Genomic DNA, 22,284 nt, shown 5'->3' on the forward strand with positions numbered 1-22,284 from the left:
GACAGAAAGCAACACGACTCTGGCAACAATGACCGAATGAGGGAAACGAAAGTGATTGGGACCAAAGGCATGAGGAAATCGAATCTTCGTGGAGGCTTTATAAACCCACAGCCTCACTGCTGATGTGAGGACATAACTTGATCACCGAGTCGCAGGCTATCCTCCTGTTCTTAAGAGACTTTAAACCGAGGTGAGTTCAAATGTAGGCTAGCGTTATTATGCTTTTTATAACTGCTAATTGGAAAATAAGTCTCTAAAATTCTTGTATTTATTTCCCAGAAGCATTCATCATGAATATTACAATCACTCTTCTTGGCGGGGGAACCACGTCCCCTCATTGTGCCTCCAGGGACCACCGTGGGCTCGCTGAAAATACTCATCTTTCAAAGTTCCACATCTCCCCCGGCGAGGCTTTCAGTCGACAAGATAATTCTCGATGATGACTTAAAAGACCTGAGTTTCTATGGGGTGCTACCCTGTGCGAATATTTTCGTGCTGGTCCAAGAGCCCAAGAACATCCAAGTGTTCCTGAAACGGAGAAGGGTGAGAATCACACATACAACGTCCGACCTGGGGAGACGGTGGCAGGCTTCAAGTTCAAGGTGAAACAGCGGGAAGGAGTGGCTGAGGACCAACAAAGGCTGATCCATGAAGGCAAGCAGTTGGACCACGGAAGTCATACATTGGTTCCTATAATGTTGAGAGAGGGGAGCACCATCTTCCTAACCGGACGTCTGAGAGGCGGCTAGGACTCGAGAGGCGACTCGAGCGGTAGAATCCAGGAATTGGAAACGTTTTGCCTACCCTATCTCCGACCCTAACTCAAAAGCCAGCGTGTACTTTATGTATTTACATTGATAAAATGATTTGGCGAAGAGCGGCCTTTCATAATTTTAAATACACATATTTAATAACGAATCGTGTGTGGGAAGAATGTATTTTTTACGAAGGCCACCTTTTTAAATCATTTAGTTAGTAAATGTAATGCTATAGCAATCTATGTAGGCCTATGTACTCACGTAAGTCATAGGCTACTTATGGATTTTTTTTCATTTTGGCAATGCTGTAAGGTTAACATAGATTGATAAGGATTTCTGAACTCGAGAAATTGTTTATAGCCAGGCCTTATGAGGCCCATTTGCTCTAGCTATGTGAGAAAGGCTACTTCAAGACAAAGTGGTTGTGAGACGTGCAGGGACTGATGGCCATCAAGGCCGACTAACAACTTACTAGGCCGAGTAACAGCTTTGTAGAAGGGAGGGTTCCAACTTCCAGTCCAGCAATGACGCGCTTGTTCTGCTTTTGAGGCCTCGTGATCATGTGTGGAGGTCAGACATGACGTGGATGTCCGCCAGGCAGCTAACTCTCTTAAAAAATAATTATATATATATATATATATATACTCTAAGTACTTTGATTATTTCAAATGTAACGCCTATAGCCTATCGCTGACCCTGAATGTGTTTTTATTTATTCTATTGTGTTTTATTTGTTATCATTATATTATTCTTGCTGTATTTTAATAATAATTCCATGCATTCATTCAAACCCTGAGTAAAGTATCTGAAAGCAACATAATGTGATTTAATCAATAAGGTCTTATCAACGGCCCTGATCCTCCCACAGAAAACAGGTCAGACAGAAACCACAGAAAATTTAACCATGAGGACATAGAGCAGTGGAGACAGGATTCATCCCAGCAATTCAGGAATCACTTTACAACCTTTCAAACATTGGTATGCATTTAAATTGTTTTAATTATAGATAATGAGTTTGTGTTGTGTTGGTAGATGTCTTTTTGGTATGAATTTTTCTCATCCAGAAATACAGTAAATAAACTCCTTTAAATAAAAGAAATCTGGTCCTCCCTAATTCCTAAATACAACACCGTGTAGCAGGAGACTTCTCCGGCTCTAGAGAGAGAGGCTTCTCAACCTCTGGAATGATTCTTCTCCTCTATAACATGGTTGACCTGTATTAAAAAGGGTCCTAGAGATGAGCTCCTCCTGTACCATGTCAAGAGCCCCCCACTCATTATGAAACACACTAAAACATTAATGAAGACTAGGAATTACACTCTATGTGCATGCGTTCCTAACTACTAAGGCAGCAACATCATGTAATGCTACAACTATACACCCAGGAGAAGGCTACTCTCAACATGACCTAGAAGGGAGGGCCCCTTGTTAACCACTTGGTGGGATGTGGATTAGCCATTACAAGACTCACTAATCAACATCTTCCGTACTAAACACTGCGTGCATCTCTAACCCACTTATATTTGTTCCCGCTCTATATCATACTGCTAACATTGCCTTCAAACATGTTTCCTCATAAATAACATAGGCATAATCCTGATACTACCTCCAACATGTTTAGAAGTCATGTCAGCTGTCCCAACTCATCATGTGCAATGATAATGATTGAGTTGCACCTTAATTCAAAACAAGCAGTGACAGAACAATGTGATTGGATGTATTTGAGTTGGAGTAGCCTAGTTTCTTGGAATACCAGGCGCAGTTTTACTACATTTGCTCTCGACAGCAACCATGGCTTTTCTAATAAGGTGAAAGGTTAGACACATGTCATTTATTAAAAATAATATGCTGGAAATGTACAATTTACATTTTCTGCTACAATATAAGTAGACCCCTTAATATAATACCAGATGAATAGTTAAACAGGACTACCTGACCACATTAAGGGTTCCAACTTAGTTAATTATGGGGCATAATTAAAATCTCAAGACATACTATTGAGGTACCTTCGACAAACGGGGAATGCAGTCGTCTACCCATCCAGCTACGGATTGGTCAAATATGGGCTACTGAGTCGATCTTGACCTCCCTGCTTGGGAAACAACAACGCTGGTCGTTTAATTCAACAGTTCTTCATCAAGCAATACATCCATTCCAGCCGCTCCCATTCTAGACTGCAACAGAAATATTGCATGCATGACTGCAAAAATATATTTCTCTTTTTCCACACTCTCTCTGGCAATCATACCAAACACTGATTTAATAAAATGCATGGCTTGACATGAAATCAACATAACACGTCTAAGAGATAAAAGTTGAGGTAAAACGAATGTCACAGCAATAAACAAGCCTTGCAGAGTGTTTTGACAAAAACAATTAATTGAGCAATGTTTGTATTTAAAACAGTAATCCTGAAATAGGGTTATGGTTATATTCATAACGATTGATTGTGGAGCCAGACTCCACAGTGATGTCACAGACTCACAGAGCTGTGCATCTCTGCTCAGACTAGAGCTTAACTCAATAGAGCTAGAACCTTGCACCTCCAGTTCATACTGCATTAGCACAATTTTAACAGGAGACCGCACCTTTCTATTGTTGGTTTGTTGTTGGAGAGGAGTCTCCTTTTAAGCAAATAAAATCATTGTGCAAAAAGTTTGCTCATAAAAAATGGAACGACATTAAAACCAACGGTTCTCGCTCTACAAGAGGGGGTCTGGACAGACGATGTGGGGGGGGTGTGGCTCGGGGGTCCGGCGTCGGCAGAACTCAGGGGACGGCGGCTCCGTCCTGCGTCGCCGCGTTGGCACGCCCGCCCAGTTTCTTTTGGACGAGAACGTCGACCGCGAGCACAAACACACCAGAGCAGAGCAGGCAGAAGCCCGAGAGGAAGAACGCAGCGCTGAAGTCGTTCGTCTCGTCCACCAACCAGCCTTCAGACGCAGGAGGAGAAGGAGGAGACAACGGTCAGCCGAGGTCGATAAATAGAACATTCAAAGTCACCACTGTTGTGAAAACAAGTGCATCAGTATAAAACTTGGGGATAGAGAAGGTATATATAATATACATGAAATCTAAGAATTAAAACGCCAGTTAAACGCAAGAAATCAACAGAAAGGACTCAAGAAGAGAGATGGAGCCTAGCATTAGTGCATCGATCATGTTCAACCTGACTGGGGGAGGGGCTTGTTTCAAGGCCCACAGCAGCAGACCCGCCCCCCTTCTCACCGGCGGCCGGGGGGCCCAGGAAGCCCCCGGCGGTGCGGAACATCATGAAGAGCCCCAGGCCGCTGTCGAAGCGCTCCAGCCCCCCCACCACGTCCACGATGGCCGTGACGTGCAGCGCCACCACGCAGCCGAACAGGAAGCCGTAGAGCGAGGAGAAGGCCAGCGTGGCCCAGTAGCCGCGGGCGCCCAGGGGCAGCAGCACCACCACCACGCCCAGCGCCGTCACCGCCAGCGTCAGCAGCTGCAAGTTCCTCCAGTGCCGCCGATGGGCCAGCCAGCCGCAGAACAGCCGGCCGGCCAAGTCCGCCGTGGCCAGCACGGACAGCACCGAGGCCACGCGGTACGGGTCCATGCCCAGGGGCGGCGTGCGGCACCAGGAAGAGGGGCGGGATGAAGAAGCCCGCCGCCGCCGTCACCGCAAACACGATGTAGAGCAGCAGCTCCGGCCGGCGGAGCAGGCTCCAGTGGAAGATCCTCCGTGGTGCCTTGGGTGGGGCGCACTCGCCCCCGGTCTCCGGGTTCAGGGCGCCGGACCCCAGGGGCCTCATGAGGGCCCCGCAGACGCACAGGTTCAGCTGGAGGCCCCCGATGAGCAGCAGGGCGCTCTGCCAGGTGTAGGCGTCAATGAGCCACTGGAAGAACAGGCTGAAGAAGGCGGCAAACACGCACTCACCGCAGCTGGCCAGGGCGTACGCCACGGGCCGCCAGTGCTGGAAGTAGTGGCTCACCATGCTGTTACAGGGCACCCAGGCCAGGGACATGCCCGTGCCTGGAGAGAGAGACATGGGGGGGATTAAGAAATAAAGAGAGCAGGGAGGGAGGGAGGGAGAGAGGGAGGGAGGGAGGGAGGGAGGGAGGGAGGGAGGGACGGACGGACGGACGGACGGACGGACGGACGGACGGACGGACGGACGGACGGACGGACGGACGGACGGACGGACGGACGGACGGACCGACGGACGGACGGACGGACGGACGGACGGACGGACGGACGGACGGACGGACGGACGGACGGACGGACGGACGGACGGACGGACGGACGGCGACAGACAGACAGACAGGACAGACAGACAGACAGACAGACAGACAGACAGACAGACAGACAGACAGACAGACAGACAGACAGACAGACAGACAGACAGACAGACAGACAGACAGACAGACAGACAGGGGCTCCTGAACACATTCAAAAAGCAACTGCCGAGTGTGGATTAGCACGCGTCGGTACATAACACTGCTAAAATAAATCAAGAGCAAGAAAAACACGCGCGCACATCCAACCCGTGCTCAGACACAAAAAGCGAAGAAGCAGCGAAATGACCTATAAAGTCAACGCAAAGACTGAAATAAATGCCACCTGCTTTTCTCCCCGTTAAGCAGGCGGAGCGGATGGCTTGGATGGCACGACGTCAACGACATGGTTCAGGTGGAACGATACTAATTCATCATTCGCTCGAGTTTAAACATTAAAAACAGTAAAAGAGTTTGTGCAATTTCAACTTTAGAAATATTCAAAAGAAAAGTGCTGAACAACATTGGCAAAATACAACTGAAACAAGAACAGTTAAAGAATTTGTGCAATTTTTACTTCAAATATTGTAAACCATTTTTTTATGACGACGTAGTTAAAGCGGCAGGCGTGTTGGAGCGGCCGCCTAAGCTGTAAAGTGCCCTGGGAAGCAGGTGTGCAGCTATAGAGCAGAGTCTTGGTTAAATGTCAGCCTGTTTCATGTTACACCAAGGAAACTCCCAAGCACTTAATGAATGTGTTGGGCCTCCAAGAAATTCAACCCCGGGGTGGGATTGAAGCACCTGCCTTGGTCAACGCAAATTTCGAAAAAATAGTTTGGAGGGTAGTAATTATGAAATATTTGTTGTTAATTATTGAGCGCCTTATCTTCAAGACGGCTCATAATTAACAACGCAATATTGTATAATGACCCTCCACCGAAGTGCGGATTGCAGGTGTGCATGGAGGGGACGTCATCATTCAGAGCCGCCCATAAAAAAAAATTGTGCCCACGAAATAAGTATTAAAAAAATCAAATAAATTCATAAAACATCCCGTCGACTGCGTTAAGTTCTGTGCGCGCGGGAAGTCATTTCTGTTCGCAAATGATGCGTTTCCATGCCCCCCATACGGTAATACGCGCTTCATTGTACCCAAGAGACATATAAACAAAGGAAGAAACGGCCGTTTCCTACAGGAAATATTGATTCCATGGCTAAAGAATGTTATTTAACTTTTCCCACTCTTTGGCAAAATTATCATACCAGACATTGATTTAGTAATAAAATGTTTTGCTTAGCATGAAATAGGCTAGGCTACTATACATAACATGTCTAAGAGGTAAAATTTGAGGTAAATTATGTTTAATAGCATAAGCGCTTTTACAAAAACAATTAGTTGAGCAGGATTTGTATTTAAAACGGTAATCCTGAATTGGGGTTAGGGTTAATTCAGAACAAGGATGGAGGTAGAGCACAACAGTGATGACCACAGACTCGAAGTGAGTTTCCAGGGCAGGCACTACCTTGAGAAGTCCGTAGGCCCTACCTTGCAGGACGCCGAGGCTGCAGTACATCCAGGGGAGGCCGAGGTCCAGGGAGGCCAGCACCATGGCCGCGGTGCTCAGTATACCTCCGGCCACGATTACGGCTCTGTGAGAGAACAGGAGGCTCAAGGAGCTCGCCACCGGGGCTGGAGGAGGATCAAACCGACCACTTTTTAACTATGTGCAATAATGCTCACTAATTGACTTTGACTGTTTCTCCATTTTGTTGTTGGTCGACTGTAGGCCTACTGTACTGTCTTGCAACTGCATACATGAATTTCCCCAAGGGGATGAATGAAGTATCTAATTACGTAAGATTTGTAACTGTTCCTCCTTTACAAGTCTTCTAAACGATACGTCATTTACCTGCTAAATGAAACATGGCTATGGTGGTGGAGGTGACCCACGACGCGGTGCTGTTAAGAACTCCAAAGTGACGCTGGATCTCCAGGAAGAAGAGGCCGAGGTTTTTCATGACCCCGGCGGTGAGGCCCATGATGATGAAGGACGAGGCGACGACCACCCAGCCATACCCGCCGTCTGGAGGTCCACCCTCACGGGGCTTCATGGTGTGACTGTGCTGTAGCCCGCCGGGTGTTGGACGGGGGTCTAGTGGCTACTAATATGTAGCACGATCCTACAGCCAAACGATGTCAGGCATGCTTGAGGGTGTACTGAAGTTATACAGACATGTTGCTGACGCAAGTGTTTCGAAGCCCGAACTTGAACTGCTGCCGAATTGACTAGTGTGTTTGCGGTGCAGGATTTATCTTCACCATACTCCCCCTGTCGTCCATCGGTTGTCACAATCCTGTCGCCAAGTCTGTTAATATTTTACCAATTAAAAGTTGCTTTTAAAACTCTGGTGCTTATTTTAATGAAATGCAACTTCCATTGTGTTTTAATGTAAATGTGTTTCAACGTGTCCTATCTGGATTTTCCTGTTTTTAATGTCGCCTTTTTAAAAATTATTATATTGACTTCTGCACATGCAAGCAATGTCGAATTTACTTTTTGCATAAAAGTTAGACTGAGTATTTTCAATCCTAGTATATCTTACGAATAGCAATAAATATATAACATCTACAATGGGTTTAGCGAGATGCAGGCCATACATTTGTTTTAAAATCTTTCCAAATGACTACATAAATACAGTATGGCTCATTTCATTGTGTAGTTAGTTATCTGTAGTGAATTGTAATTTGATCTGATTTCTAAATAGATGACACATCGTGAACCACAAGTGTTTATTTAGTAATTCACAGACCACTTGCTTCACAGTGAAAACAAAAGCAAACAAACAAAAATATGTATATAATCACCTCTGTATTTACCTCATTTACAATGACTGCACGTAAGCAGATCAAATATATCCTGTACTATTCCTTTGTTTAAAAAACAACAAAAATAAAATTACATTTGTACACAAATATATGCATTAACACATAAGAAAACTGCGTTGTTAGTGTAATAATATTTTAGGGAAAGGGTGACATCAGAGCTAGCCCCGCTAGCTGACATTCTCACTCTCTCACTCACACACACACAATCACACACACACACACACACACACACACACACACACACACACACACACACACACACACACACACACACACACACACACACACACACACACACACGTTGGCCACTGAGCAGGCGCAGGCGTGCTTCCTCTGAGGCACCTTGGCAATGAGGTTTCTTTGTTTATTTTAAAGCTGGTCCAGGATTTGAACCAGCAACCTCCTGGATAGCACAACCCTGGCTCCACCAGGGGCCCATCCGAACCCTCAGAAGCCCCTGCTGTCTCTGAACAGGTCCACGCCCAGGGCCAGCTCTTTGAAGGAGGGCCGCATGGCTGGCTCATTGTCCCAGCACTCCTGCATCATGTCGTGGATCTAGGAGCCAGAGAACGCCATCAACAACACCCCCAACGTCAGGCCCGGCGACAGCGTTCAGGACCCACTCGTCTCTTGCTCTTATTGACACAGTGCTTGCCCAATTAATGTGAGACACTTGCTACACACACCTGTGCCAACCCTGCTCCAATTGGTCTAGTAAATGAATCATTTGATGATCCACGCTCTCACCTCTGTGGGGCAGCCCAGGGGCTGAGGCAGCCGGCTGCCAGACTTGAGCAGCTCAATCAGATGGTAGACGATCAGCTGACCCTGCTTGTCATTCCCCATCATGGCCATGAACATCTGAGGAGAGAGAGAGAGAGAGAGAGAGAGAGAGAGAGAGAGAGAGAGAGAGAGAGAGAGAGAGAGAGAGAGAGAGAGGAGAGAAGAGAGAGAGAGAGAGAGAGAGAGGAGGAGAGAGAGAGAGAGAGAGAGAGAGAGAAGAGAGAGAGAGAGAGAGAGAGAGAGAGAGAGAGAGAGAGAGAGAGCTCATCACTGTAGGATAAAGAGAGGCATGTATATAGTTGACATTGGAGTCGTACAACACAGGTTCTGAATGTGGGAGGCCTCACCGCCGGTGGACTGCAGTTCTTGTCACTGTGTGTAAACAGCTCATACAGCACCACCCCGAAGCTCCACACATCTGAGGCCACAGAGAACCTGTTCTCTGTCAGAGACTCTGGGGCATACCTGTACAACACAAACACAAACATTCATAAGTTTACTATATATTTGACCCTTATTATTTGGCCTTTGACAGCGTGTCAGCAGGACAGGTCGGATAGGGTCAGGTAAGGTCAGATAGGGTCAGTTAAGGTCAGTTAAAGGGGACATTTTCGACTTTTATGACCTATAAACGTTGTTATAATTATTGATAGTCATGTTTAACCATACTAAAGTGTCAAATAATGACGTACATGCATTTCGACGTATACCCTGCTGACAGCCTGGGGTGGCTGTGCAGAGCGCTAAACACTCGGGACAAAGTTTGCGATTCACTTGTTCCCATTTCAGGGAAATCATCTACGTAGAGGTACTCCTGCCGCGCCCCCATATGCCTGGTCAAATCTGCCCGCGCGCGCTTCAAGGAAGGTAACCAATCACAACGGAGTTGGGTTGCCAGGAGGGGGGCGAGGGGGCGAAGAAGGACGAAACCGAGCGTTGACAGAGAATGCTGAAAGCGCCCAAATGAGAGGAAGAGTTTTCCGAATATCTACATCGTTTTTTGTAGGTCCCCTTTAAGGTCAGATAGGGTCAGGTAAGGTTAGATCAGAATCAGAAACAGAATCTCTTTATTTCGTTGCACAAGTGCAACGAAATTGCGGTAGAGGCTCTCAAAATAAGTTATTTTTTCAAAAAGAAAATATGTTTTTTAAAACAAAAACAAATCAGAACAGGGTTATTTAAAAAAAAAAAATATATATAATGTTAAATAATTGAAAAAAAACAAAAAACACTTACCTGACCCTAATAGATAGGGAAAGGTAGGGACAGGTAAGGTCAGATAGGGACAGGTACGGTCAGATAGGGTCAGTTAAGGCCAGGTAAGGTCAGATAGGGTCAGTTAAGGTCAGATAGAGACAGGTGAGGTCAGGTACGGTCAGATAGAGATAGGTAGGGTCAAGTAAGGTCAGATAGGAACAGGTAAGGTCAGATAGGGCTAGGGCTAGGGTTATAATTGTTATGGCCAGGACGGGAAGGGTAGGTAAGACCAGTGCTCACCAGAAGATGGGGCTCTCCCCAGGCTCCTTCACCATGTAGTACTCCTTGTCCTGAGGCAGGACCTTGGTCAGCCCAAAGTCCCCAATCTTCACCTGGTTCTCGCTCTCCACCAGGATGTTCCTGGTGGCCAGGTCTCTGTGGATGTACCTCTTGTTGGACAGGTACTCCATCCCCTAGAAGCCATGACAACAACATGGCAAATGGATAGTTACACATCTTTTGGGCACCGGCAGCAGTAGCATTAACCAATCCGTATTAGGTGAGGCGCTCCGAGTTGCATGTGTAACCTCAGTATGAGTTTGAATGTTCTTTAAACGGAAGCCCTGAGACCCAACTCTAGGAGCACTGCGGGGCCACAGTGAGTCGCCTGGGGGCCGAGTCCAGGTCTTAGGCTGACTGGCTCAAGACACTGGAGTATTAACCTAACATGCATGCTTTTTGGCATGGGAATATGAAAACGCCATATAAACAGTGTATTTAAAAGACACGCAGACTTAACATCTGTCAACAGCTCAACGCAAAGGTGACCATTCACAGTGACATGTAGTGACTACAGATACGGGTATTTAGGAAGCCTACCGGGCATTAAGGCATATTATTCAGAGTGGGGCTGGGGTTTTGAACCTGCAACCTTTGGAGGTGAACCCACTGGCCTATTAGAGGAGGGAAGAGGTACCTTGCAGATCTGAGCGGTGTAGTGAACCAGCTTGCTGTGGTCTATCCTCTCCTTGTTCTTGATCAGGTAATCTCGCAGAGATCCGTAGGGCAGGTACTCCATGATCAGACGCAGGTTCCTGCGGCCTACGAGGGGATGATTAACAGAACCATGGCTTAAGAAAATGACGACCACAACGTTGAGGTACGGTTGCATGTTAATGTTTTCTTTCAATTAAGAGTGATAGTTTGACTTGTTTTTGCAACGCAACATGCTACCACAGGGCAAACAACTAACTTTTCGTGAACATAGCAATGGGTAAGACAAACCATAGGGCTAGAGTGAGGTAGCTCCCTCCATAGTGGATTGGGTAGTGATTGTTACTGCTTTGCACTTGGTTCTATGAACATCCTTACTTTACCGACAGCAATATATTGTGTCCCCTTCTTCTGACAAATGTACGTATGAGAGTCGCTTTGGATAAAAGCATCTGCTAAATGCTCCAAATCTCAATCTATAGTGCCTGGACATCTAGCAAGCTGGAAATGATAAGGCTAGGTCCCCTTTGATATCTTTAGCAGCGTCGTTTCCACCCAACAGGTTTCCTAGCTCCATGCTCCTAACATTGTGAAACAACCTGCCATTCACCCTAGCTTTTCTCCTACCCCATGTTATATACAAAACATTGCGGGTAGTTTGCTTTACAAAGTTTGTTAAAAAATCCCTTATTTTTTTTAAGAGTTCTTATTATCAAAACAACCGAGTGTACCTGCACTGTAGCACACTCCTTCGTACTTGACGATGTTCTCGTGTTGCAGCGACTTGAGGATCTCGATCTCCCGCTCAAACTCCCGGATGTGCTCGGCGGTGCTGTGCTGGAGCTTCTTCACGGCCACCACCTCCCCCGTGTTGTCCTGCAGTGGGTCGTACCGGCACATCTCCACACTGCCAAAGTTGCCCTGATGGAATAGACCACATGCACAATGTGGGGGAGGGTCCAGCTCAAAATGCTTTTTCTGTGTGTTACACATCAAAGTTGATCTAAAAGGTTAATAATACATCTAAAAGGTTAATCGTTCTGTGTCATTAGAGTCGCTTTAGAGATGAACCTTTATCTCCGCTACACACAGTTACGTTGCCACGGTACAACCAGTAAATCTCTGTTACCTTGCCGAGCTGTTGTAGAAATATGAGGTGTCGCTCTTCAAACTGGGCGGGCTCTTGGCTCTCAAAGCCACCCGTCACCCAACCAGAGCTCAGCGTCTTGTTGGGCATGATGTCACTCTCCACAATCAGTTCGTAGTCTGGGGACACACAGACTAACCTTCACCCTCAATTCATTCATTCAATCATACAAAAACTCACCATAAACCTGGATTAGTCTGTTGGGACTAGTGTGTCTGTACAGCTGTCTGTCTGTGTAGGTATTGCACTATGTCTGGCTCTGATAAGCCACCTGTCTGTCTGTCTGTCTGTCTAGCTGTCTTGCATATGGTCTAGCTGTCCATTTGGGCGGCTCCCCCCACATGGGCTGGCCAGCGTGGTGCGTGGTGGGGTTGCAGACTGACCGGGGGTGAACAGGCTGTGGAGGTCCCTGATGACGGCCCTGAAGGTGGGCCTGAAGCTGGGCTCGTAGTCCATGCAGCTGGAGATCAGGTTGGCCAGCTCGGTCCACTTGGGCGCAGGGAGCTGCAGCCGTTCGGCGTAGAACATGTGCTTCTGTGGAACCAGTGGGGGGACAACAACATCTGTTGGCTCTGTGCTGCCCCACGCCCTTTGGGTTCCTGGAGTCTTGTCGTTAGCAGATACACTACCGCTCAAAAGTTTGGGGTCACTTAAAAATGTCCTCATCGAAGAACAGTTTTTTTCAATGAAACAGAATATCGATAAAGGTGTACAGAGGCACATTTTCAGCAATCATCACTCCTGTGTTCTAATGGTACATGTTTTAGCTCAACGTGTTAAAAGGCTAATTGATGATTGGAAAACCCTTGTGCAATTATGTTAGCATAGCTGAAAACTGTTGAATAAAAGTGTGAGTTTTCATGGAAATCATGAAATTGTCTGGGTGACCCCAAACTTGATGAGCGGTCATATACTGTTCTATCATGCGTCTGGCATGAAACCGGGAGCACATAGTGTAGATGCTTCGCACTTTTCTCTTCTGACTTGTATTTTGCGTTCTACTTTCCAGTCTTCTGTTGATATTGTAGATACGTTTCAATAAATGCAGTATTGATATCACTGCAGAAAGACTCAGCATTACAGAGTTGGACGCCTCACCCGCGATATTCTGCATACTTTCTGCGTCATTTCCTGCCTCCTACACTTGTTTAGAGTTCACGCCCCTACCCCCTTACGCACTTATTCTATGTTTTACGTCCTGGAACTAAAAATTTTCTTAGCATTCTTAGTTCTGAGCATTCATCTAACAATTGTTAGTGCTTGGCACTTGGTTCTATACCATATATTGTTTCTGTTCTTCTGACAAATGTTCTTATTGTATCGTTTGCTCATTCGCGTAATCGCGCACAAAATACATTTCAAAGTGGACCGTCCCACTTCCACATCTCCAGCCTCTGCTGCAGAGCGAATTCAAATCACTGGCAGAACGGGCAGGGGTTCTAACACCGTAATATATACATAAACTATAACCGCATTTCACATTAATCGCAAATATCGCGCTGCTTCGGGTTTTCCTTTGTAAGCGCTTTGAGAGGAGGAGCGGGCAAATCCGCTGTCAGTGTGTGTGCATGTATCAGTGATACGCAGGTTTATCCAATAAGTGGTAGTGTACCCGCGCACCATCGGCATGTATGCGCGCTCGTCTCTGTGTGCTTGTGCGTGTGTGAACGAGAATGACCAGGAGAAAGAGTGCTATGCAGAGATGAATGAAAGGAACAATATTTATATTTCAAAATTGCGTAAAAAATATATAAATAAAAGCAGAATCAACTTGTGGCGCTCAGTGTTCATTCTGTGGCGCTGCGCCACACATTGGTCTGTGTATGGGAAACACGGCCTGTATGTTAATGTAAATGTACACTCTCTGCCCAGGGGCCACCCCTCGCCTTAAGTATCCGGAGTATCTCCGATACGTGTGAACACGTCTGATGTCCCTCATCTCCGGCTGTGTGTCGCACGTGTGAAAGGGCGACTCGGGGTCGTCTCCGCAGCCGGTGCACTGGAGGGGATCCGGAGTTCATGGGCTAAAGGTCTAACGTTGTGCAGGGGGCTGACCTTGGTGTGGTCGAGGGCGGCCAGGGGCTTCTCCCCCCCGCTGCAGATCTCCCACAGCGTGGTGCCGTAGCTCCACTTGTCCCCGGCCAGGCTCAGGCTGCCGGGCTCCTCCACGCACTCCGGGGCCATCCAGGGGATCCGCTCCGTCAGAACTGGGGTTAGGAGATCACCGTGGTTAGGTCGGACACGTGAGGATGACCCTCTTTGTACAGTTTTAATATCAAGTGGTATGTATCAATACGCAGTGTCATTGCTGCATTGTTATATATGTAATAATAACTGAAATAAAGAATGCGTTGAACGTAAATGTTACACTTTCCATTTTAGGCGGTGAGCGCACTATACAGAAATGACATAACCCATGGGGTTTTATGTTGTGTACAGCAGTGGAAGTGTGGAAGATGCCATAACTGAAAACAAAACTAAAATGGTATACTTAATACTTCTCTTTTGAGGACAATTGTTTACCTTGGTACAATTATTATTGTTAACCGAAAAGTGGAAAAGTGTATTCACAGATGAGTCTAAATGTGGCCACCTGCTGGTAAAAGAGTGCAATGACAACAACACGGTGGGAGGAAGTGGACAGGGACCCACTCTCTTTGGGCAGGACGGTGACGCCGATGCCAGGGTCGCTGAGCTTGATGAAGGGCGGGTTTCCATTCCTCCTGTCCTCCTCCCTGATGAGGAGAACATTTTTGGCACAGACATTCCCGTGGGCCAGGTTTTTCTCCTCCTACATTCGACAAAGGAGAAAGTGAAAGATGGTTGATCTCTTGTGTATCATCATTGAACATAGAGAGCCATTTTTGTCATTGGTCCTGGGACACAATGGTAAATTTTAATTTAAGGAATAATCTGACCTGGCTTCATTGTTTTCCTGCCAAAGACAACGACTTTTACGTTGTTTTCATAAAAGGGGACATATTATCGAAACAACACTTTTCCTGGGATATGGGGTGTTTTTTTTTTTTTTGGGTCTCTGGTGCTCCCACACGCATACAAACTTTGAAAAAAGTCTGTACATGATTTTTTGAGTGATATGCTTTTCTGAAAGTACCCCGCCAACAGTTACCAAACAAGCGAGTTTCGGTGCCCCCTCCTACGTAGGAAGTTGAATACTACCTCCCAATTCCCCTATCCCCTCCAATCAGAGCATAGCTAAGATTTTGTGGACCAGCGGACGAGCAGCTCCGGCGGGGGGAACTCGGCGGCAGCTCAGCTCTGGGATTGTATTCCCGGAGTTGAGCTGCCAGACTGCCGCCAGGAGCTCGGTACAATCCCTTTCTGCTCCATGTCGTGGTTCATAGACTTCAGAGAGTCAAGGCCAAAGTTAGTTTTCCCCCAATTCTTCTCAAACATGGCCTAGATATCCCCCAGTGCGAGTCTTTACTTGTTGTGGAAGTGCCAGAGACGTCAGACGCAGTCTTTATGATTCATAATATTTTCCGAGCCGCACATAGCTTTTGGCTGTGATATTAGATATAATATTATACCCATATATATTATATAAATATAGAGCTCCAGGAGTCCGCAAACAACAACAATCCCTTCTCCTCCATGCTATTGTTCAGTCTGACAGCTCATTGGTCAATGGGCAGCAGCTCATTTGCATTAAAGCTACAGACACCAGAAACAGCGCATTCTGAAGTGACTGAAACAGAGGGGAATAGTGGTAGACAAGTCTTTTTTCCTAAAAGCTATTTCCAGCAAACAGCTTCAAAAACATGTTTTCTGGAACTCAAATACTATGTTTTCTTGTTGGGAAAACACCATAATATGTCTCCTATCCACATCTGGATTGGAAAATCGATTTTCTCAGGAATACATATTGGTGCTTACCAGGAAGTGCATGGCCCAGGCCAGCTGCTTCGCCACCTCCAGCTTCCACAGGATGTTGACTGAGTTCTTGTTCTTCTTCAGGTAGGTGTCCAAAGAGCCAAACTTCACATACTCCTGCACCATGATATCTGGAGATGGGTGGAGCATGGGCGTGAGCGGACACATGGCGTTTGAAGCTTTTGACACAACGACAATAGGCTTAGCGATAGTTAGCCCGGCTCGCTACTCAAACTGTGGCCCCTGTCTAAAAGGAAGGAAGCACACATGAAGCGGGGGGGAGTTGGAATAATTGTATTTTTATATCTTAAATATAAGCTCCCCAAGTACATGACTGAAGGGTTCTGAGCATTACGCTGGAGGCTTTTGGGTATCCAGAAGATACAAAAGGAGTCCCGAGACATTGACGTCAAAATGCTTGTCCATACAACACGGATTTGTATCCAAACTCCTCACAGACACAAGGGCCGATTAACATTTACGACATCTTTTCAGCCTCGGGGCATCGGGGTCGCTCCACAAAAAACGCAAGGGATGAATGGCAAAAACAGCAAGGCTCTAAGCAACTTAAATGCAGCGAGCAAAACGTTCAGTTCCCATCGATTTCAATCACGAAACGGCTGCTGCTGGCCGCCACCAACGACCCGTCACGGTAAAATAAATCCCCAGTGGGCTGTGAGGGATTAGGATGAGAATCCATGGACTTCCATCACTTTTGCAGACATGAGCTGTTGGGTGGTCACTTCTGACAAATGTACTTAATGTAAGTCACTTTGGATAAAAGCGTCTGCTAAATACCCTGACTGTAAATGTAAATGTCCAGGTCAGTCCAAACAATAGATCAGGTTCTAACAGCCAAAACTTTTTCATTTATTTTTTTATTCCTTAATTTCAATTAGTAAACATGCTTTACTTGACCAAAGCAATGTAAATTCTTCACCACGTTTTCTCCATTGCCGCCCATTGTTGGAGATTGTGCTAGCCTGAACCCTGTACGTGTGTGTGCGTATCAAGTTGGGATCCCTTTTGAACTGCATCCATCTCAACAGGCTTGTGAAAGCATTGCTCCCTTCGATACGTTTTTAAATCTAAATATGGTCAAGATTCGAATTTAGATTCCCTCCTACAATAGGGGACCCACAGAAATGCAGGACCGATTGCCCACTCTGTGCTTGCAGAGCCATCGTATTCCCCTGCCCTCTCTGCATTAAATGAATCCACAAGGGGGGTGTGAAGCCCTGTCTCATCGGATCGCTTTAAAGTGGGACATGAAAACGGGAAGATGGTTAGAGAAGTCATGCTGGTGTAAATACTACCGCAAGAGCGTTCTGTTTTTAAAGGGGTTGGATGCTTGCCATATCGCAAATTTCAGCTTTTTCATCATTGTTATGTGTGGTCTGTGTGGTAACGGTGTGGTACTGTATTTAGCTTCTCATATTGTAAGCACTTCCTAATGTATTCTATGAACATGACGTGTTGTTTTATAGGACGTTTTAATGTTAAGCAGCACATGAGGGTACTTACCGTTTATATGAAATGTGCAATACAAATAAAGTTAGATTAAATTGTGAGTTATGCAAACCGAGCACATTTGACTCCAAAGACAGCAGTCCCTCCAGAGGAGTGAGTTGGGTGAGGCTAGTTGCAGAAAAACTCACTGTCCTCCCCGGCGCAGACACACACCCCGTAGTTCAGCACCAGGTGTTTGTGAGATAGCTGGCTCATCATGCTGGCTGCCTCAAAGAAGGACTGGGGACAGGAGAAACACATCACGCATTTGGTTTGTTATGCTGTTGGAATCAACGTTTTTTTAAGGGGGTATATTCTTGGGTTTGGATGTGGGAAAATGTCACTTGTTTTGTGTTTTCCACACTAGGGCTGTTCGAAATGATGAGATAAAATCGGGGGGGGAAGGGAGAAAAATTACTATCAATAGATATTTCCATAGTCCATTGTTCCTATCCCTATTTTACTTTACGGCAGTATTTTACGTCTTTCTGCTTCTGTTTTATGTACATTACACGTTCTCTGCGAATACGAAAACAAACATGGACGAGTGTGACAAAAAAAGATACGAAAGATACGAAAAAGATACTAAAGATGTGATCTACGTTGAAGGGAAGTGACAAGAAGAAAACAAAATCTCAAACGGGTTGGAAGAGTCTTCAGTGTGTGGCCATGTGGAGCCATAACCCCAGAGTGTGTTACGCAGAGTGTGTTATCATATACAACATCGCTCATTATAACGCGATAGTGGCCATGGGTCATAACACGCCCCCCTCCACCTAGAACGTTCAGACAAAAACACTTTTTTCTATTGATGTTTACTTTTTATTTTACATATTTATTTTGTTTATTGGCCTCACTATTGAATATTTCTAAGCTTGAAACTGAGTATTTTTTACTTGAATATTTATTTAGTTATTTTATGTTTGATTTGTGTGACAGTTCTTCTCAACATCACTTTTTGAGAAAAGAACGAGTGCCTTTCATTTGTAGTAATTGGGTTAGGGTTAGTCATGATGCAGGTGGTTATTTTGGGTAGTGTTCATCAGATTTACTGAATACAATTATTTGTGATGCTTTGCGAACGATTGCAGATTTGCTTGGAAACACCCCAAAATATATATTTTGGGTCAGGGATAATTGTAACATTTTTGAGGGAGTACAGCACACCAAAAGATTTCTAGGCGCTGAAATTCCATCCAACCAAGACTGGACACGAGCAACGTAGCAGAACTTAGCAAACGGTCCGCACACAGACGTCCCGATGGGTTCCAATGTCCTGGAAGGGCTTTCATCAATAGTGTTGCTTTATTGCCATTTTAAAGTGAACATCTGCTTTAAATCAGGACTGATCAAGTTAAAACGGCTTTTTGGACCATGGCATGAATCCGGCCCTAAAACAGCACTGCGGTTTGTGGTGGAAACTAGGGATGGGCAAAATGATTATTTTCCGGGAACTAGTTCTTTCAATTCAGTTCACTATAACGATTTTTCGTTTGATTAGTTCGTTTTGATTCGTTCGTTACGTCTGATTACGTCATTTTTCAGGGAATCTCACAGGTGTCTGCCCCCCTACCCGCGAAACGTCCCTGACCATAATTTAAGCGACTTCTAGGCTCTACCCCGCGTGAAAATCGACAAGATATACTATATAATACAACCAAACGTCCCACCAATATTTATTCCACTTGCTTACTATCTATATTTCATTCATGGTTTTATATTTATAATTTTATTTTACTTTACATTTAATTCTTCATTATTCAGGCATTACAGAACTTTAATGGTCATAAATAAAAAATACGAACTGCAGTTTAATATCTTTGTTTGTTCTTGAATTGACGTAGAATGGAGCAAAGACTCCTGGGATTGGGAAATGCGTTTATCCAATAAACAGATGGAGGTCAAGTCTATTTTCGGAAATGTAGGGGGATATACGAGTGGCCCCACGTCGAATGGTATGACCCAAGATACGTCAGACAGAGAAAGCACGCAAATTCGACGGTACCACCTTGTCATTTGTTTACCCAGGTGCCATGGCAACACCATTGCTACCTCTCATTGGCTGAATCTTTGAGAACGCTGTAGACTCAATCGATATAAGGTCGCGGGGAGACGAAGCTCTGTTCGTTTGTATAATTTATTTACGTGACCATATTTTTGTTTTATGTTAAAAAAATGAATCAAAGAACCAGTTCTTCTTGTTTTGGGGAACCAGTTCTTGTCCTTCACGTTCAGGATTCGTTCGTTGTGAACGAATCGGTCGCGACCGACTCATCCCTAGTGGAAACACAAATTCAACATGGCCATGGGACCAACGAGCGGTCAAGATTCCTATATAGTATGAACACTCAGTGGACCCTGAAAGACGCGAGGTGGGTGCCTCTACCTCGGAGTATGCCCTGTGGGCGTGGTCCAGGACCTTCATGACCACCTCCGTCTGGTGCAGGAGGCCGTAGTCGCCCAGCTCCTTGCGGACGCCTTTGAAGATCTTGGTGAAGGTTCCCTGGCCCAGACTCTCCATCTGGGGGACACAGGCCGACAGGGGCTGGGATTAACGCAAGGCCTCCACAGACGGAAGCTAAAGCAGAGGAGAGGACTATGGAGCCGCGATGGCATCAATGAAAAGACATCCACACAGAAATAAATGAATCAAATAAAAAAATGTGACTGGAATATTCTCCCCATTCAGTATCGCAAAAGGTCAACACCGGCTACCGAAACAGTGATCTCCAACAGGAGTTTCTTTCTAAATGCAAAACTTCAGCTGCTCAATAATAGCATGGCTGTGCTTGTATCACATGTGTATCCAAAGCACCTGAGGGTGGACATTTCTGCAATAAGCAGAAGCTGAAGAGTGACTGTATATTTCATGTAGTGTGACATGACAAGATCTCAGAGGGCCCGGGGTCCCATTGGGTTTAGAAGGCCTCTTTCAGAGCCAGGCGGCAACCGCAGCAGCGTAGCTAACACAACGGCCTCCAGGCAGACACAACTGAGGCTCTTCTTGGCTCAGATGACAAAAGCCAAATCTTGAGTCACCTTTTGTCTTTGTTATATATATATACATATATATACATAGGATTCGGTTTTCAATTATAGATGCATATAATCGTACATTACTGGGATCCACCGAGGAGTAGATGACAGTAACGTCAGTGATATATTTTATTTATCGCTTTAAAAAGGTAAAGAATGTATAAAAAGCAGGAATGCCAGCATGTCGGAGCGTCCGACCATACCAGGACCTACAGGGGCGAATGATGAGAGCTAGGGTTTCTAAAGTGCAATGAAGCCAGAGACAAGGCCTTACAAACTGCAGGTCCTCCTTCTTGATCTTGTGGAACACCATCTGGCTGATGTTGTGTCTGTGGAGCGACGGGGAGGCGGCCACGTCCAGACCTTTGTCTCTCCTGCACACCAGCAGGCACGACTTCTCTGTCAACAACAACAACGACAACATCTGTCAGAGTCCAGAAGTTGCTGATTTGATAACACTGAATGACTCAGCATTGGGGTGCATGATTATTTATTTTTTATGAAAGCTCAACTCAAAAGAGGAACCTATTTAAAAGTCTTGCAGTAAATCGAACAATATGTGCATTTTCTATCATAAAAATATGTAACAATAATAATATCTAAATTATTTATTTGAACAGGAAGCCTCAGAAATAATATACTGATACTACTACTACTCATAATAATTCAGTTCTTAGGGTTTTTTCCATTTTGTTTCATGCGTTTTTTACTTTGCAAAAATCTCAGAGATAGCAAAATAACATGGGGGCCATCCCTCTGAACCCCTCTCCCCTCCCCCTGGCCCCCTCACCGGGCCGGGGCCGTCCCTCTGAACCCCTCTCCACCCTCTCCCCCTCCCCCCTCACTGGGCCGGGGCCATCCCTCTGAACCCCTCTCCACCCTCTCCCCCCCCCCTCACTGGGCCGGGGCCGTCCCTCTGAAACCCCTCTCCCCTCCCCGGGCCGGGGCGCGTACCTTTGGGTTTGGGCGGGCAGCCCCGGTTGAAGTGGAACACGACCCCGTCGGAGCGCACCGTCTCCTTGTGGTAGCAGGCCAGCAGCTCCTGCAGACCCATGAAGGTCCTCTTGGTGCCGTTCAGGTTGAACTCCCCGCCGCACGACCGGCTGATCTGGCAGTGCTTGTACTCCACCACGTCGTTCATCTGGCCCACAGACAGACAGGTAGGGAGACAAATAGGCAGACAGACGCCCAGCATGATATTAACACATGACTTACACAACAGACTAGACAATTATTGAATGTTCTTTAAACTATAAAGTCATTGAAATATATTAAAATAGTAATAATTACACACCACTACAGGAAAGGTAAGGTAATACTTGTCGAAATCCTTGGGGCTATGTCGCAAAATATACAATCCGCTCTTGTTTCCTGCCTTGTGCAGCCTGTTAATGGCGAAATCCATCCTGAAAGAGAAGAACAAGGACAGAATATTACTGCACTAAACAAGGCTTTCAGTACTGTTGTTACAACAAATTATTTACATTCACACAGAGGGGAACCCTCAGAGCCTTCTACGCATTCAGAGAAGGCCTTTAAAAAATTTGAACCAAAAAATATGCGTATTAAAGGGACACTGGGTAAAAATTACTCCCATCTAGTGGTACAATTGTATATTGCATTCAAATTAATAGTGCGCGCTTGTTCAAAAACTATGGTGGGCAGTATGTGCCAAGAAGCTGTGTCATGACATCCAATACTACCTCATCGAGTCATTCGAGTGATGGTGAGGTTTGTTATTTCAAACTACTTTCAAAATGCATTGAATCATTAGTGTAAGCTAATGTTGAGTATGACTGAGTAATTACTCCTCGAGCAAGATAGTGAATTATTTCAGTCAT

General features: G+C 45.7%; 1 protein-coding gene and 2 pseudogenes across 1 annotated transcript; 1 reads left to right on the plus strand and 2 right to left on the minus strand.

Annotated features, from left to right (window-relative positions):
- The first annotated feature begins 149 nt into the window (after positions 1-149).
- On the plus strand, positions 150-749 carry LOC130384832 (uncharacterized; annotated as a pseudogene).
- Positions 750-3,432: 2,683 nt separating this feature from the next.
- On the minus strand, positions 3,433-7,297 carry LOC130384744 (monocarboxylate transporter 13-like; annotated as a pseudogene).
- A 485-nt stretch (positions 7,298-7,782) lies between these two features.
- Positions 7,783-22,284, minus strand: LOC130384743 (tyrosine-protein kinase JAK2-like). Its single transcript, XM_056593065.1, has 16 exons — positions 21,738-22,284; positions 21,398-21,584; positions 20,718-20,842; positions 19,794-19,928; positions 17,557-17,647; positions 15,902-16,029; positions 14,657-14,795; positions 14,060-14,211; positions 12,388-12,538; positions 11,987-12,123; positions 11,589-11,778; positions 10,841-10,965; positions 10,165-10,337; positions 9,015-9,132; positions 8,632-8,745; positions 7,783-8,439 (listed from the first exon to the last, which is right to left on the minus strand). The coding sequence occupies exons 1-16, from the start codon at positions 21,846-21,848 to the stop codon at positions 8,332-8,334; spliced, it is 2,184 nt and encodes a 727-aa protein (XP_056449040.1). The 5' UTR covers positions 21,849-22,284; the 3' UTR covers positions 7,783-8,331.

This window comes from Gadus chalcogrammus, chromosome 6 (assembly GCF_026213295.1).
Source record: "Gadus chalcogrammus isolate NIFS_2021 chromosome 6, NIFS_Gcha_1.0, whole genome shotgun sequence".
NCBI lineage: Eukaryota > Metazoa > Chordata > Actinopteri > Gadiformes > Gadidae > Gadus > Gadus chalcogrammus.